Source organism: Lutra lutra, chromosome 14 (assembly GCF_902655055.1).
Source record: "Lutra lutra chromosome 14, mLutLut1.2, whole genome shotgun sequence".
NCBI classification, from domain to species: domain Eukaryota; kingdom Metazoa; phylum Chordata; class Mammalia; order Carnivora; family Mustelidae; genus Lutra; species Lutra lutra.
In genome coordinates this window covers 75,427,133-75,442,223 of record NC_062291.1, presented here as the reverse complement: position 1 = coordinate 75,442,223, position 15,091 = coordinate 75,427,133, and the positions used below count along the sequence as shown (strand labels likewise).

The following is a 15,091-nucleotide window of genomic DNA, read 5'->3' as shown; positions in this document are numbered from 1 at the left end:
AGGTATCAGGCCTGAATGCTAGGAAGTTTTATTTACCATATCTAGGGGGAGAAAAAAATTAGTGCTGACTTTGCATATCCACTATGTAAATGTCCTGTAAAGGGATATATTTCTATAAATAGATTAATACAAGCAGGTCTTTGCCTGGCCCCTGCATTCAGGAAACAGAGTCCCCTGGAAGGAACCTAGAACAACCATGAGAGAGCCGAGAGTCACCCAGGAAAAGCCAGGTATGATCTCAAACACCTACTTTCCAATCTGGGCCACAACCAGAAACTTCAAGAGTAAGACGCAAGTAACGTGCCCTATCTTCAAAAATAATTTTTCAATCTGAAAAAATATCCGTATCAGCACACAGCTATTCTCAACCAGATATTCTGAGAGCCATGGGCTGCGTGTCATTGTCATGTACCTAACACACAGTTGTCGGGGCGCCTGGGTGGCTCAGTGGGTTAAAGCCTCTGCCTTCAGCTCGGGTCATGATCCCAGGGTCCTGGGATCAAGCCCCACATCGGGTTCTCTGCTCTGCGGGGAGCCTGCTTCCTCCTCTCTCTCTCTCTCTGCCTCTCTGCCTAGTTGTGATCTCTGTCAAATAAATAAAATCTTTAAAAAAAAAAAAAACACACACACACACAGTTGTCCTCACATGGCAGAGCGGGTATTTCTTACACTTGCAGAGGGACCTGAGCTGCAAACAGGTTTTTCTTCCTCCACGGTACTGACAGGAAAGAAAGAGGAAGGAGGGGAGGGGAAGGGAGGGGAGGGGAGGGGGAAACAAAGAAAGCAGGAAATCGCGCACACCGAACAGAAGAAACACTCAAGTGTCAGAAACTAACTCATGATTCTGTGACTGGGGACCCATGAAAACGGCATTCAATCTTCCAATATAAAACGGCTTAAGTCCAAACGTCTCATTATCAGAACACCGCCTCATGGAAGAAATATTTGCTCCCGTTTCTAGGCCATTTTCCGGCTCTCCCGTCCCCTGCATTTGTTAACTGCTCATCCTGAAGGCCAGCACCGGTCGGGATTGGATTTTCTCAAGTGGACAGTAATCAGCTCCGTCCCCTCGGTGGCACACTGCTGTCCCAGCCTCACTCCCCCGATCAGGAGGTTTCTTCCCGCCCCGCTGGCTCCGTGAGCAGGCAGCCGCCGTCAGCCACCCTCAAAGGCTACCATTCCACTAGGCAAACGCAACCCAGTGTGGTACCTTCAACGAAGGGCAGCCGGTGCGGGCGGCGACATGCACGTTCCTCCCAAGTTTTTAATGATTCCTCTTGCTAGGCATGTATCGAGGACTTTGACATTTTACAGTGAAAGTGGCTTTCTGGAAGCCGGCAATGCTTGCTGCTCTGCCTCTCGAGATTGTCTCTTCCTCTTCCCTCGGCATTTTTAAGTGAACTAAAGCACAGAATTACATGAGGGAAGAGAAGAGGCACCAGGCGTCTACCGGCTTCCTGCAAGGCCTCATGGGGACCCCACAGCAGTAGCTGGTGGGCAGGCTGATCCCCCATTCATCCTCAGCCCTCACCCATTTCCTCCGACGCCCCAGATAAGCCATCAGGCTGCTGCCAGCACACAGATAACCCAACAGCCGCTAACGTCCGCTGCTTGGCTAAGGAAACCCATTCAGCAGTCCTGGGGTCTCAGTAGCAAAAGGAAGTGCTCACCTCACAGAGGGGACAAAGGGAGGACAGCAGGGGACCTCTGAGCAGACAGTAAATCAGAGCACTTGGTAAAAGCAAAAAGTAGGGGGTGGCCCTGGACATAATAACACATTTATTGAGCACTTACTGTGTGCTAAGCACAGGGCTAAGCACCCTGGGGCATTCTTCTCCGAATCCTCATGGCACGGCAATGAGGCAGATGCTTTCATTTCCCCCATGGGACAGTTTGGCTCCAAGGCCATGCCAGCCCTTCACCATCTCCCAAGAATCTTAAACGGTCTCTTGGGTGACAGGAGCATTTGGAGGTGATTTGTCTGGTTTTGGTCAAAAAGGGTTAGGAATAACCTTCCTTCAGCCTTAATCAAATTGATACGATGGCAACAGAATGACAGTTTTTAGTTGTTGCACTGGGAATTTTCTGACCCTGGTTGGGGCAAGGCATGGTGCGTGGGTCAGGCCAGAAGACGGGTAGGAAGATCAACAAAGCACTATGGGTTGTTCAGAACTGGGGGGAGGGGGTCTGAGCAAGAGGAAGGAAACAAAGTGGGGGGTCTCCATCGGGATATTTCCACACCTTCCATTCCTTTTCTTTCTGTCAAACGGGTTGTAAGCGATTCAAAATTACCTCAATAAAGGGCCTAAGACCAGTGCCCAATGCTGAATATATTTCTTAAATACACTGAGGGAATTAATGAATACTAAGAATGCTCCAAACAAATAAAGGCACACATAGCCTAACTTTAGAATCTGTGTCTGTTTTTAAACCCACTCTTTGGGGAAATTCATAAAAGGGCAGTTTGAGAAATGCCGAAGCATCAAGACCCACTTCAGTTCAACCATCAGAAAGAACTTCTGATGTACCCCCAAGAGAGTATCACAAGCGACCCTCATAATCACAAATACCGTCTCTCCCCGCCTCGGTTATCTCATTCATTCTTAACCTAAACCACTCTTCTTCCAGCTGGATGAGAATCTGTCACCATGTGAGGTTTTAAAAACTCCACCACCAGGTCTGAGGGCTGTCAGGTGAACATGACTATTGCATTTCAAAATTCAAGTTTAGAACCAATAAGTGAATCTGTTCGGAAGAGGAACACCTTACACTCAATTCTGTATCTTGCATCTGGATATGACCGTGGTTGTGAAATTGTGAATTTAAAGGTTACCCATGCTTCTGTGTGCCCAGAGGTACATATATGATAGTTTTCCAAAATGCTCTGTTATCTACACCAAAGCCATCTCCAGAATCTTTTGCAGTAAGGACTGAAACACTATTACCGAAAGCTGTAAGGCTTAGGAGAAAAGCGGACAGCACCAAAAATGGCTAATCTTGGGACTTGGCACAGGAGGCAAAAAAAAAAAAAAAAAAAAAGAATGTTCAAGATTTTCAAGAACTGAAGAAAATTACACTGAACCACCCTACCCCATGTCTGGTTGTAAAAGCTGCGCAGGCTGCTAACATATGGATAAAAATCACTTCATTCTTCACATTTATAAACAAAACTTTTGATACAGTAAAAGAAATATGGTCCATGTGGTATACACTCAAAAGGAACTCTGACCATTTATGTTTGAGTGTTCTGCCCAAAAGGAGCAGAAATGTATTTCACAACTAAGCCACGAAGAAACTGCCCGGAAGACCAGGCTAAAATGTTCAAAAACACTTGATTGCATCCTAAAATTTTCTTACCATTTTTTCTTCCTTGGCAGGTGGACTTCGAAGAAAAAAGCAGAGAGGAGCAAAAAGAATATCAATTATTCCAATAATGGTCATGAGCCATGGAAATCCGATTGCCTTTGCGACAGCCCCACCAGCAGAAGGACCTTTCAGGAAAGAGAGAATTAGATCAACCTCTCTCCAGATGTCTCACAGATAGAAAGACACAAAAGTTTAAATAATTTTCAATCATGATCATGCATTAAGCTAAAACGTTGTTTTGAAAAGCCAGAGTCCTTACCTATGGCATAGCCCATGCAGAATGCCACATCGGCAATGGCGTACACGCTCCCGTAGACGGACACATGCCGCAGGTCAACCAGGTAGCCCATGATGGGCATCATTGATGAATCCACCATTCCTGTGGACAGTCAGGGAACATGGTCTATGGAAAATGGACATAACCCGAAAACGCAGGGAATATCAGGGACTGTGTCCTAACCTCGAAACCTCACCAGTTCTTCCCCAGTGGTCACTACCACCCGTGAGTCTCAAGGCAAGCTGCCCAAGGCATACCCTTCACTGAAGACAGACAGCCAGTCGCGGAGGCTGGGACTGGAACCCAGGCCACCTTTGCCTGTTCGCCACCTTACCTCACCTGTCCTCCACGGTCTGAAGGGCCCATTTTCCAAGGGAGAGCTCCAGTCCTCTGGTGACTCCCAGACCAGGCTTCACATCCGGGGGGGTGCTGGCTGCCGGCTACTGGCCATGTGGACCCCCTCACTTGCTCCCAGCTGGTACTTTCCAGATTAACTCTCTTCTGGTCCACAGACCCCTTGCCCTCACCCAGGGGTCACACCTACAGGCCTCACACACTCCCTTCCCCTTCCACACCTTAGCCTCACACACGGACCAAAGGAAGAAGTTGGAAAGTATCGGGAAAGATGGGAAGGAATCAGGACATGAAAGCTGTCTGACGGATTACCCTGCCCTACTCTTGGAAGAGACTGAAAGAGAGACTGCTAATTTGGGGCTCAAACACCAACACCAAGGCCAGTATTAGAATCCCTTATTCCTTCAACAGTCAGGGACAGGCAGCCTAAAGAAAGAGCATGTGTGCTGAGGCCTGGGCTCATGACCCTGGCAGGGTGAGCAGGGCCTTATCTCTCCAAACACTGGCTTTCCCACCTGTAAAATGGGGCAGATAACAATCGGCTACAATGAGACTGTCTGTGGACACCTCCAGCGGTGTGCTCCAACGCTCGCTCCCTCCCCTACACCAAGTACTAGCGGCAAGAAGGGGAGGGAAGTTTCTTTCATTCAGTGAGTATTTATTAATGCCCTAACATGTGGAGGGTGCTGAGGCCATGGGGTGGATGAAATGGACAGTTGGACCGGCCGCAGAGAGTTGAAACATGCATTACGGTTGTCACTGACGCCATGAGGTGCCGCCCAAGGACAAACCTGACCCAGCCTGGGGAGTGTGCAGAGCCCCCCTTCTCTCTTCCCACTGCACCGAAGATTCACTTCTTGACAGATTTAGCATTTACTCTTATTAGGCGCCATGTGTATATTACAAAGGAGAAACAAATGTACTATTTATCAAAAGTGTGCCGGGTGCACGGGTGGCTCAGTGGGTTAGGCCTCTGCCTTCGGCTCAGGTCATGGTCTCAGGGTCCTGGGATCCAGCCCCGCATCGGGCTCTCTGCTCAGCGGGGAGCCTGCCTCCCTCTCTCTCTCTCTCCCTGCCTGCCTCTCTGTCTACTTGTGATCTCTGTCAAGTAAATAAAGAAAATCTTTTAAAAAAAATGTTCAGGAGGTTTTTCCTAACAGGTGACTGTCCCTCACATTACAAAGACGTGTCCCTTTGAAGGCGAGAAGTCCCACAGCTCAGTGGTGATCAGCGCCTCTGTTCCTCTTTTCTGTACTAAACCTTATAAAAAGTACAGGTGAGGTCTCTGCCCGCACCGGGTTCACGGGAGCAGTTCCGTGCACAGATCTGAGTCCTAACAAACGGGCTCTGAGTGAGGGATTTTCTTGTTTGCCCGAGGCCAGCCACGGAGCAGCCGTTTGCCTCTGTAAATATCAGGCTTTTCAACGTACTGGTTTTCTGGAAATAAATGACCAGCGGGCAGAAGCAGGTCTATCTGTAGATAATCGACAGGCTGCCCACAGCCTCCTCTCAGGCTTCCGGAAATTTTAGGTTGAGGAAATAGACTCTGCCCAAATCAGACGAAACCTTTCTTAGTCATGGAGAAAACAAAGTTTCAAATTTAGGCATAAGGTTATGTGACTTACCAATTGCAAAGCCAACTCCAAAGTTAGGAGCTATGAGTCCATAAATGTTTTTTGCAAAAGGAATCTGTAAGAGGAAATAACATCACACTAGAATCATGATATCCAACTGTAAATCTTCCGGGAAAATCTTCAGGACATGCTTTCTCAGGCCTAGTGTGCTTGTTTCCTTCTGAGAGAAATGGGAAGAAGGAAGAGGGTGGGCTTTGGGGAGAACTGGGACCTCCAAGCCTTTAGAAGCTGAAGCTGAAATGGGTTTTGCAACCACCAAGGAAAACTCGCTGACTGCCGGAGTTGAGATCAGCCTGGACCACACTCTACTTCTGACAAGGACCAGGAGGCCTCACTTGTGGTGGATACTGGCCATTGGTAGAAGGTGTTTTATTCTAGGAAACAATCTTGCTATTGTTTCAACTAGTAGTCTGAAAGTGTTTTATATACAACAATTATATATGTATAAATGTATACAGATATATATTATACATACACATATATATAAATTTATACATATATAAATAAATTCATATTAATATAAACTTTATAAATAAATTTATAATTTTATGTGATCATATACGATTATATAATTTTATATTTTGTATATAAAAATATAGAATTGTATATAAAAATATATAATTATATAATTATAAAAATTTGTAAGTGAATTTATAAATAAATTTATAAATTTAAGTGAATTAATTTATAAATTTATAAATGTAAGTGAATTTATAAATAAATTTATAAGTATAAATGTATAAATATATTTTTTGAAAATTTTATAAATATATTTATAATATATATTATAAACATCACAATGTTTAAGATGTTGGGGGGGGGAGTTGGGCACTGACATACACAGTGCGCAAAAAACATGCTACATGACCTCCAACTGACTGACCTCAAATTAAAAATCTATTCCTTGAAGAATCTTGTCCAAAACGTTTAAGAAGATTAAAAAAAAATTAGAGGAAAATGGAAGAGGTCATAAAACCAAATATCAACAAACTTTAAATGGTTATAAAAGGTTTCCTGGGGAGTCTAGTCCAAAGCAATATTTTATTTACAGAGCATTACCCCTTGTCAAATATCATCTTTTACTCACACATAAAATGCTGATGCCAACAATTATCATTCCTAGAAGAGCGCAAAGCCACCTGCCAAAAAACAAAACATAAAAAAGCACCTTTAATAAATGACCACTTCGAATTTTTCCTCGGGTAAAATGTATAAAAAATAAAATGCATAAAAATGTATAAAAATGTATTAAAAAATCTTCAGTAGAAACCAAAGCAGTTGCCTGTGATAAGTAAGGCAGAAACATGCAGAATTTGCCTCAAAGAGTTACATTTTTCTAAGAGAGTGGGAGCTGTTCGCACATCATCTTACCTCCCCATTTTGTGCGCGAGCATCCCAAAAATATTGGTTCCGATGAGATAAGAGATGCTAGCTGGCAAGAAAGCGATGCCTGTAAATTTATGAAAAGGACACCTTATCAGCATTGATCATCAGTCAAGTGTTCAAAAAAGTAATCATTGTCAGACGCCACAATGGTGATGAGAACCGGGGAGAGAAGCCCCAGGACCTGCACGCACGCAGCTAATATCCGGTGACGGACGCATCCAGACTGGACCCCACGGGCCCGATCCGTCCTCACAAAGCGGCTGAGACGCTCCAGAAATGAAATCCGCTCCTCTATCAACAGCTCCATCTTCCCTCCATCCGGGCCTGCTGGTGGCTGCGTGCGGCCTGACACGGGCGGCTCCCGCGGCGGGAGCGGGGCCGCTGCGACCCCACACGCGCCCCCGGCCTCACCCCTTTGTTACTTTACCACGGAAGGAAGACGCAGGCGTTGAAAAAAAAGAAAACGCGGGAACATTAAGGACCAAGAAAAAAGTTACAATCATCCCAAACCCCATCACTCAGAGGATGCGCACGGGGATCTCCTCCCGTCAGTTTGTACGCACGAGTTCGCACACACTCATAAATGCGTGTGCACGGGACTGTAAGGAAAACAAAACAAAACAAAACACGGGTTTATGTTCTTGTTCTACGCCCCACTTCTTTCGACTAGCATTATGAAGATCTTTCCATGTCTGAAAAAATAAATGTCCACATGGTCCTTTTTTGTGACCGAGGCACGTGACAGACATTGACATGTCCAAGGTTCCACGCTCTCCCAGAGATCTGGCATCCCTGGGGCCAACCCTGTGCCAATTTCCAGCTGCGGGTGGCAGTGGTCGCCTTGAACGTCGTGTGTGCGTTGAACAGAAAGCCTCCTCGAGTCCCACCTGCCTGGCTGCGGGGATTGGTCCAGATCAGCTCTGTGTGGTCCCCATCTGTCATCACGACAACAGACCATCTCTTCTCGAAAGATGGCTTGTCAAACTAGTCATACTTTGGTGTTCTTCTTGGACTCGGTTATACCAGCTTTGATTCTAAGCCTTGCCCACAAATGGTGAGTGCTGCTCTGTCCCCGATCCCACCACTGTAACAAGCTAGACACGCACACCAGACGCTAGACGGTCAGCAGGTGGGCACTGCTCTTGAAACGCACGTGGCCCGAGGCCTTTCTTGTCTCAGCAGCGCGCAGACAGACAGGTGGGATCTGGCCCCCTTCCAGCATACAGCAGCCTCTCCCTGCAGCTCTGCGAGCACGAAGGCCGTCAAACCCTCCCAGGAGGCTGAGCCTGCCAGCACAGGCGGGATTTCAAAATGATTAGGTTCAGGAGCAAAATCCAAAACCAAATCATCCTGGCCTTGGTGATCTGGGAGATGAGAATAAAGAGCGATCTCACTGCCGTGTTCCAGGAAACCATTTCCGTCACGCTTGTCATACAGGTGGCCAAATGATGGCTGGGCGTAATCAGATTCAGCAAACACGACTGAGAGCACTCGCCCGGCTCAGGGCTACAGTGAAGCCAGTGGCCACAACGTGGCTCTGGTCGCCATGAGCACATCTCCAAAGGAAGGAATCAGACGACGACTGAACTGGGACAGGGCAACGTCAGGGACCGACACAGGTACGGACACAGTACAGGTACGGAACCCAGAAGCTCCCCAAAGCAGCTCGTAACTAAGCCCAACCTTGAACACAACGTCATAGAGTTAGTCTGGAGAAAGAAACCATGAAGGCCTTGGTCTCAGGGCAAGTGTCTGTGGGGTCTGGGGAGGGCGTAAATGACGGGAGAAACAAAGTACACGTAACAGCACAGGTGCCCTGAGAAACAGCCACGACGCTGGGCCTCGGTGTCCGAGACTGACACTGACACTGAAGCAGCCAACCCCCCCGCCCCCCGCCCAGGGCTGAACACCTGTGGGCGGAACTTGGTCCACAGACACGGCCGTGAACGGGAGCCAGTGGAAGTGGACTGCAGAGAACCCGGCCAGGAGCCCTGCTTCCTGGTGAATCCCGACTCTAGGAGCCAAGCCTCAAGGCAGGGTCGCCAGCGAGCTCCAGAAGAAGCCCCAGATCAGCTACAGCTTCCTGACTTGCCAGTGGGGTGCTAAGCTCACCGTGGGACCCACACGTGGGGACCCCTTATTTTCCACCGACAGCAGAACCGCTCAGGCAGCAAACCGCAGCGTCCTGGCTCTCCGGGAAAAAGCACTGGAAGTCAGGCAAGAAACCAGATGTCCCTTTCACAGACTAGTGGAGGCTCCAGCGGGTCACCGTAACCTCTCAGAGCCCGGGGAACAGCGACCGTCCCTACAGCACGCAGCTCACAGGAAGGCTTTGAGGTTCAGAGGGCAGCCTGCCCTCCCCGTCTGAGCCCCCTGCCCTGTCCCTCCCTGCGGGCGCCTTACTGGCCTTTCACCCTGGTGGCCTGGCCCCAGGCCCCTGGCCCCAGACTGCAGCGAGGTCCTAGCGGGCAGGGGGACCACGTCACCTGTTCTGGGAGGCAACCAGGCGGCGCTCGGAACACGGCTGAGCACTTAGAAGGAAAAGCCTGTGTGAGGACATGGACTTCACAGAACCAAAGGTGTTGAGGGAGGCCACTGTCCCTCGCAGGCAGAGCCCCCTTTGTGCAGCACCCTGGGGGCGAGAGCGGCAGTGCGGTCTGGAGCTAGAACCCTCTTTTCCTGACTTCCAGCTTCGGACGTCAGGCTCCAAGCCCCGACAGCTGGTCTTCCGCGGCTTCGGCCTCCTCGGCATTGCCAGGGCCCCAGCACAGCACACAACCGACAACCCATTCTAGGTACAAAGAAACCTAGAAACCTCAGTGTGCCTCCCGCAGCAGCCTGCCGGGTGTCCCAAGAGACCACCTGGCTTTGCTCAGAGAGCCCACTGCTCTTCCAGACAGCTCTGTGTGGACGGCTCCCGCCAGGGGCTGGTGTCCTAACCCCAAGCCCAGAGCTTCCCATCACTTCTGCCCGCTGATCCTGCTGTGCATTCCAGAACCTTCCACATCCTCCCCAGCCCAGCTACCGGCACGGTTTGGCTTCCCTGATGAACCACCACCAGGGCTCTGGGTTGTGGCCAGTGACTGAGCACCAGCTGCCTCCCTCGTGTACAAGTTCAAGTGACTCCTCTACCTTGAAACATGGTGCCCAGGACTGACCCCGCCCAGCTCCTTGCTGGGTGCACAACAGTGACCACTACCATCTGAGGAAGGCCTGGACGATTCATAGGGCTGGCTCCACCGTCTGGCCCCTGGGTCACTCTGGGCTCCACAGGCAGTCATGCCTGCTCTGGCCCCGGGGAGCCACCACTCACGCAGCCCTCGTGGGACTCATGCACACTGACCCGCACCCCCAACACGCCCCTGCCGCCCTCCAGGTGGTGTTTTCCACCCCAGGGCAGGACTCTACCCTCTCACCAGAGAGAGTCCTCCTTGGCCCTTTCAGACCTTCATTCCACCCAGGGAGATCTTTTTGGATCTGTCAGGAACGGGCCAACATGTCCCTCCCCAAAGCTGTATGCTGTGCAAATGTGACAAGAAGTCTTTGCATCTTCCCAACACAAGGAGAGACGTGTGGATCGGCCGGCCTGCACACAGTGTGGGGGCCACACGTGGGAGCCTCTCCTTCTGCTGGGCCCCTGCTCTCCTCACAGGGGTGCCTGTACCTGCCTGTACCTCCAGAGAGTGTACCCACAGGGACCGTCCGCCCACCCCTGGGCTTTTGTGGAAAGTCTGGCTTTGACCACAGGTTCACCGGGCACAAGAGGGCGAGGCTCTACCTGCCACAAAGCCCCCAAGGAGCCAATGCTGGACACGCAGCCCCAGAAGGGATGGTGGGGATGCATCCGCGGGCTTCTTCCGAGCTCTGGATCACCCATTCCTGAGGTCCGCAAGAGCCTGGTCCAGAACCAGAATAGGGCAATGGTCCGGGTTTGGTCTCCCTAGGGAGGCTCAGAAGGCTGCAGTCCTCACATCCCGGAGTGACAGCATACGGGCAACCCTCTTGTCTTAGGTACCCAGCCAGGCTGGCCCTGGACATGCCTGAAGGTCATGGCCGGCTGGGAGTGGAGGGGCTCCCCTGCCCAGCAGCCTGGTATCCTAGCCTCCATCCTGCACTGCACCAGGACACCTCCTTAAAGAACCAGAAGAAAGAGTCTGGCTCCGCTCTTCTCTGGGCCGCATTGCCCAGAGCTTACGTTCCCTTTCGGGGTTTGGAGGCCTCACCAGCAATGGGGTCCCTAAGCCTCCCGGCATCAGGGAGAGGTCATCTGACCCCAGACCTGAGGGAAAGAGAGATGCCATGAAAGCATTCTCTCCCTTCCAATCCAAACTCAGGGCCGCCCCCAAGCGGCAGTGGTGTCTGGGGGACAGGCTCTCAAGGGAACCTTCTAGAATATCGGTGGCCGCCATCTACCGTCTCTAAAAATTATGGCCAAAATCACAGCATTCAACAAAACAATCATGGATCACCCGGGTAGCTGGTAAGGCTGATTTGCTTTGACTTCAAACCTTACAGTCTTTTTCCAGAAATGCTGAGGGAAGCAGAGGGACAGAAGGGCTTCCCTTTTCACACTGGACTGGGAAGAGCTCACACATGGCCTCGCACAGGGAGGGGAGGCTGCCCGGGGCCCCCGCAAATGGCCATGCCCCCTCCCACCGGCCAGTTCTCACCACCACCCTCAGTCCTCATCCGGCAGCCCCCATGGGGCCCTCCTCACCCCAAGGCTCCCAGGGCCTGAGGGGCTCTGGGAGAGCTGGGCCACAAGCTGCAGGCGGTGCGCTCCGCTCCCACCGGGGAGGACTTGGCAGAGCTATGGGATTCTCTTGAAGAAACACAAGATTCTCTTGAAGAAACACAAATCTCTGTCTGAGGCAGGAGGTGGGCGATGGCACGGTGGAAAGGTGCGGTGACCACCAACATCTGGCCTAGGAGATAAGCCCTAGGAGAGGATCTCCTGATAAAATCGGGGAGGCCTCCCGCCTGTTATCTGACCCGGAAGGCCCAGGTCCTCTGACAGGCTTTAAGGACTTCATAAAGAAGGCTGTGTCCAGAGAGGAAGCAGCTGAGGAGCCCTGCTCATGGCCAAGATGGTCAGGAAAAGAAGTCAGCGAGGTGGGGACATCAGAAACACCAGCAAAGGGCCTCAGCCCAAGAGCGCTGGCAGAGCAAACACAGGAGCTCGGTGGACCCTACAGTGCGCACGCCACGTGCCCCCAGGACCAGGGGCGCCTCCTGGAAACACCTGGAAGCCCAAACCACCACGGGGAGAAAAGACACCCACGGTGTTGACAGCCAGCATTGGCAACAAGACAGGAAGAGAGTCTCCTCATCTTTTAGAAAATTACTTTCCATTAACCCCCAGTTAGAAAAAGCCCTTCCCTCTGCTAAGTGCTGCGCCTTCCCTGGGAGCTTCGAGTCTCTGGGTTTCCTCTGGTGACTCCCATGCCAGGAGGTTCGGAGCTAAATTTCAGTTTACAAACTAGCCTTAGTTTTGCTCCAATAATCCTTCCTCTGTCGCTGAATGTCTCCTGCTGTTCGGGGCTGGGTTTTGATTTTGTTTTGTCACATCATTTATATGCCTGAAACTCCCCCTTTGCAAGCGCAGGGTCCAGTGGTTTTTAGAAGAGTCAGAGGGTTGTGCAACCATCAGCCCTATTTATTTCCAAACTACTTTTATCACCCCAAAGACGAACCCCACACCCATCAGCAGCCTACCCCTTCCTGCCCCGCCCAAACAATTTGAGACTTTTTAAGGAAGGAGTATTTGATGAAAGAACACAGTGATTCAGTGGCGCATCCAGAAGGACTGGGTAGCAACAAGCTCGAGACGCCACCGGAGGGACTAGAAAGTTGCCTGCGGGAAGGTTGGGGACACTAAAAATGGCAGCTTCACTTGGAACTGAGAGTCTCCACCCAAAGATGGCCATTTAGAAGCTGAGAGAACAATGAATAGAAAATAAATCCCCAGGAAGGATAATCAATAAATTCTTAAAGAAAAAGGTGTGTGGGCACCTGGGTGGCTCAGTGGGTTAAGCCACTGCCTTCGGCTCAGGTCATGATCTCAGGGTCCTGGGATGGAGCCCGCATTGGGCTCTCTGCTCAGCGGGGAGCCTGCTTCTCTCTCTCTCTCTGCCTGCCTCTCTGCCTACTTGTGATCTCTGTCGGTCAAATGAATAAATAAAATCTTTAAAAAAAAAGAAAAGAAAAAGGTGTGTGAGCAGGGACTAGCTGCCCAGATATCCAACAATGTCCTAAAGCTCCAGGAATCAAACAGGAGAGCACAGACACGGGAATTCCTACCGAAGGAACAGAAGAGAGAACCCAGAGACAGGCCCAAGTACACACAGTTGTTTCAAGGACAATAAAGGTGGGAAAAATTGGGTGTGCTCTTACGGTAACTGGCTGGTCCCACAGCAAACAGTAACCCCAGGTCCTTCTCACACACCACGTGCCTAGATTTAGTCCATGTAAATCCAAGATTTTAATGTAAAAAACAAATCATAAAATTAGGGGAAAATATGGATGACAAAAATAATCTTCACATGGGGAAGGTCTCCCCGGAGCTTCCCTTGAAATGACAAGGACATGAAGGGGCAGACCGCTAACTCTGACCAGCGGCATCTTAGAGGTTCTGAGTGGGCGGTAAAACACATTTCTAAACTCAAAAGACATGCAACAAAACAAAGGCAATATTTGTGAAACATCTGATAACAGATTAATAAACATACAAAGAATATTTAAAATCAGTGAGGACCCAACTCCACAGAAAAAATGGGCAACCTATCTTAATAAGAAATCCACAATAAAGGAAATAGGCATGCCTAATAAACACATGAAAAGATGCTCAATTGCACTCAAAAAATTTGTAAAAAATAAATCAAAATGAGACACACACCCCCAACCTTCTCACATAGGCAACTAGGAAAGACTGACAGTTCTCGTGTTAACGCATTGTTACTAATTACCAAAAGCCCATTGCACTTTCAGGAATTTGCACACAGTTCCACTTCCAATCATGAACAGGAATGCATGTAAGAATATTTTGCTACAGTATGGTTTCTAAATGGCAAAAAACAAAACTAACCCAAATGGCCAATGATAGCAACTGGCGGAAAATTTATGGTATAACCTTAAAATAGAACAATATCCAATCGTTAAGATGAATGACAGGCTTCTGGCTAAACAGGGCAGATTATATCTATAGGTTTTTCCTCCATTCCCATCTCAAATTCTGTTTAAATTTTAATAAAGGAACAAAAGAAAACTCCACACCCTCCCCCTCGATGCCCAAAAACAGACAAAAAGGAAAAGGAGAAAATGTAGTGAGAAGGAGAAAGAAACAGAGAGAGACCAGTGAGGGACACAGCAGAAAACACTGGAACCTTCCACTTGCACATGGGGGAGCCAACAAGAAGCAACAGCTTTTGTGCCTCAGAACCCAGAACATTCAAAATGAAGGCTCCAGGTACTGTGAATGTAAGGCTGAGGCTGTCAACAGGAAAGATGCTTGAAAGGCTAGTTTAAGAGACCTGGATTCCCCAGCTCTCAACTGCTCACCCTGGCAGGAGACCGCTTCTTTAGGGAAACCAAACTCAAGTAGCCCAGGGGCCCCAGGCAGCATGGAGACCAGGGATAGCCTGAGACGCTGCGGCGGGAAGTGAGTGGAAGTCTTCCTACTAAATGGTAAGACATTGTTATTTCAATGTCCCTTCCACACATACAAAACCACTCAGAATAAATATGAAAGGGCTCTTCAATTAAAGATATGAAGACATCAATTATAAAAATTCAATAGACAGTTTAGAAAATGAAAATTAAGAAATGAGCATAGGGGCACCTGGGTGCCTCAGTGGTTAAGCCTCTGCCTTCGGCTGGGTCATGATCTCCAAGTTCTGGGACTGAGCCCCACACATTGCGCTCGCTGCTCAGCGGGAGGTCTGCTTCTCCCTCTGCCTCTTCCCCTCACTTGTGTGCGAGCGCTCTCTCTCCAATGAATAAATAAAATCTTAAAAAAAAAAAAGAAAGAAAGGAATCACTGGAAATAAGAAAAGGTAAGATAAATTAAAAGGATAAA

General features: G+C 49.4%; 1 protein-coding gene across 1 annotated transcript in view; it reads right to left on the bottom strand.

Moving 5' to 3' along the window:
- SLC18A2 (solute carrier family 18 member A2) overlaps window positions 1–15,091 on the bottom strand; it is a 38,473-nt gene that overhangs the window by 5,614 nt on the left and 17,768 nt on the right. The window contains exons 11-15 of the mRNA XM_047701813.1: window positions 7,003–7,081; window positions 6,719–6,770; window positions 5,623–5,686; window positions 3,626–3,745; window positions 3,358–3,491 (exon numbers count right to left, since the gene is read on the bottom strand). Coding sequence (XP_047557769.1) covers window positions 3,358–3,491; window positions 3,626–3,745; window positions 5,623–5,686; window positions 6,719–6,770; window positions 7,003–7,081 — 449 coding nt within the window. The remainder of the gene's footprint in view (window positions 1–3,357; window positions 3,492–3,625; window positions 3,746–5,622; window positions 5,687–6,718; window positions 6,771–7,002; window positions 7,082–15,091) is intronic.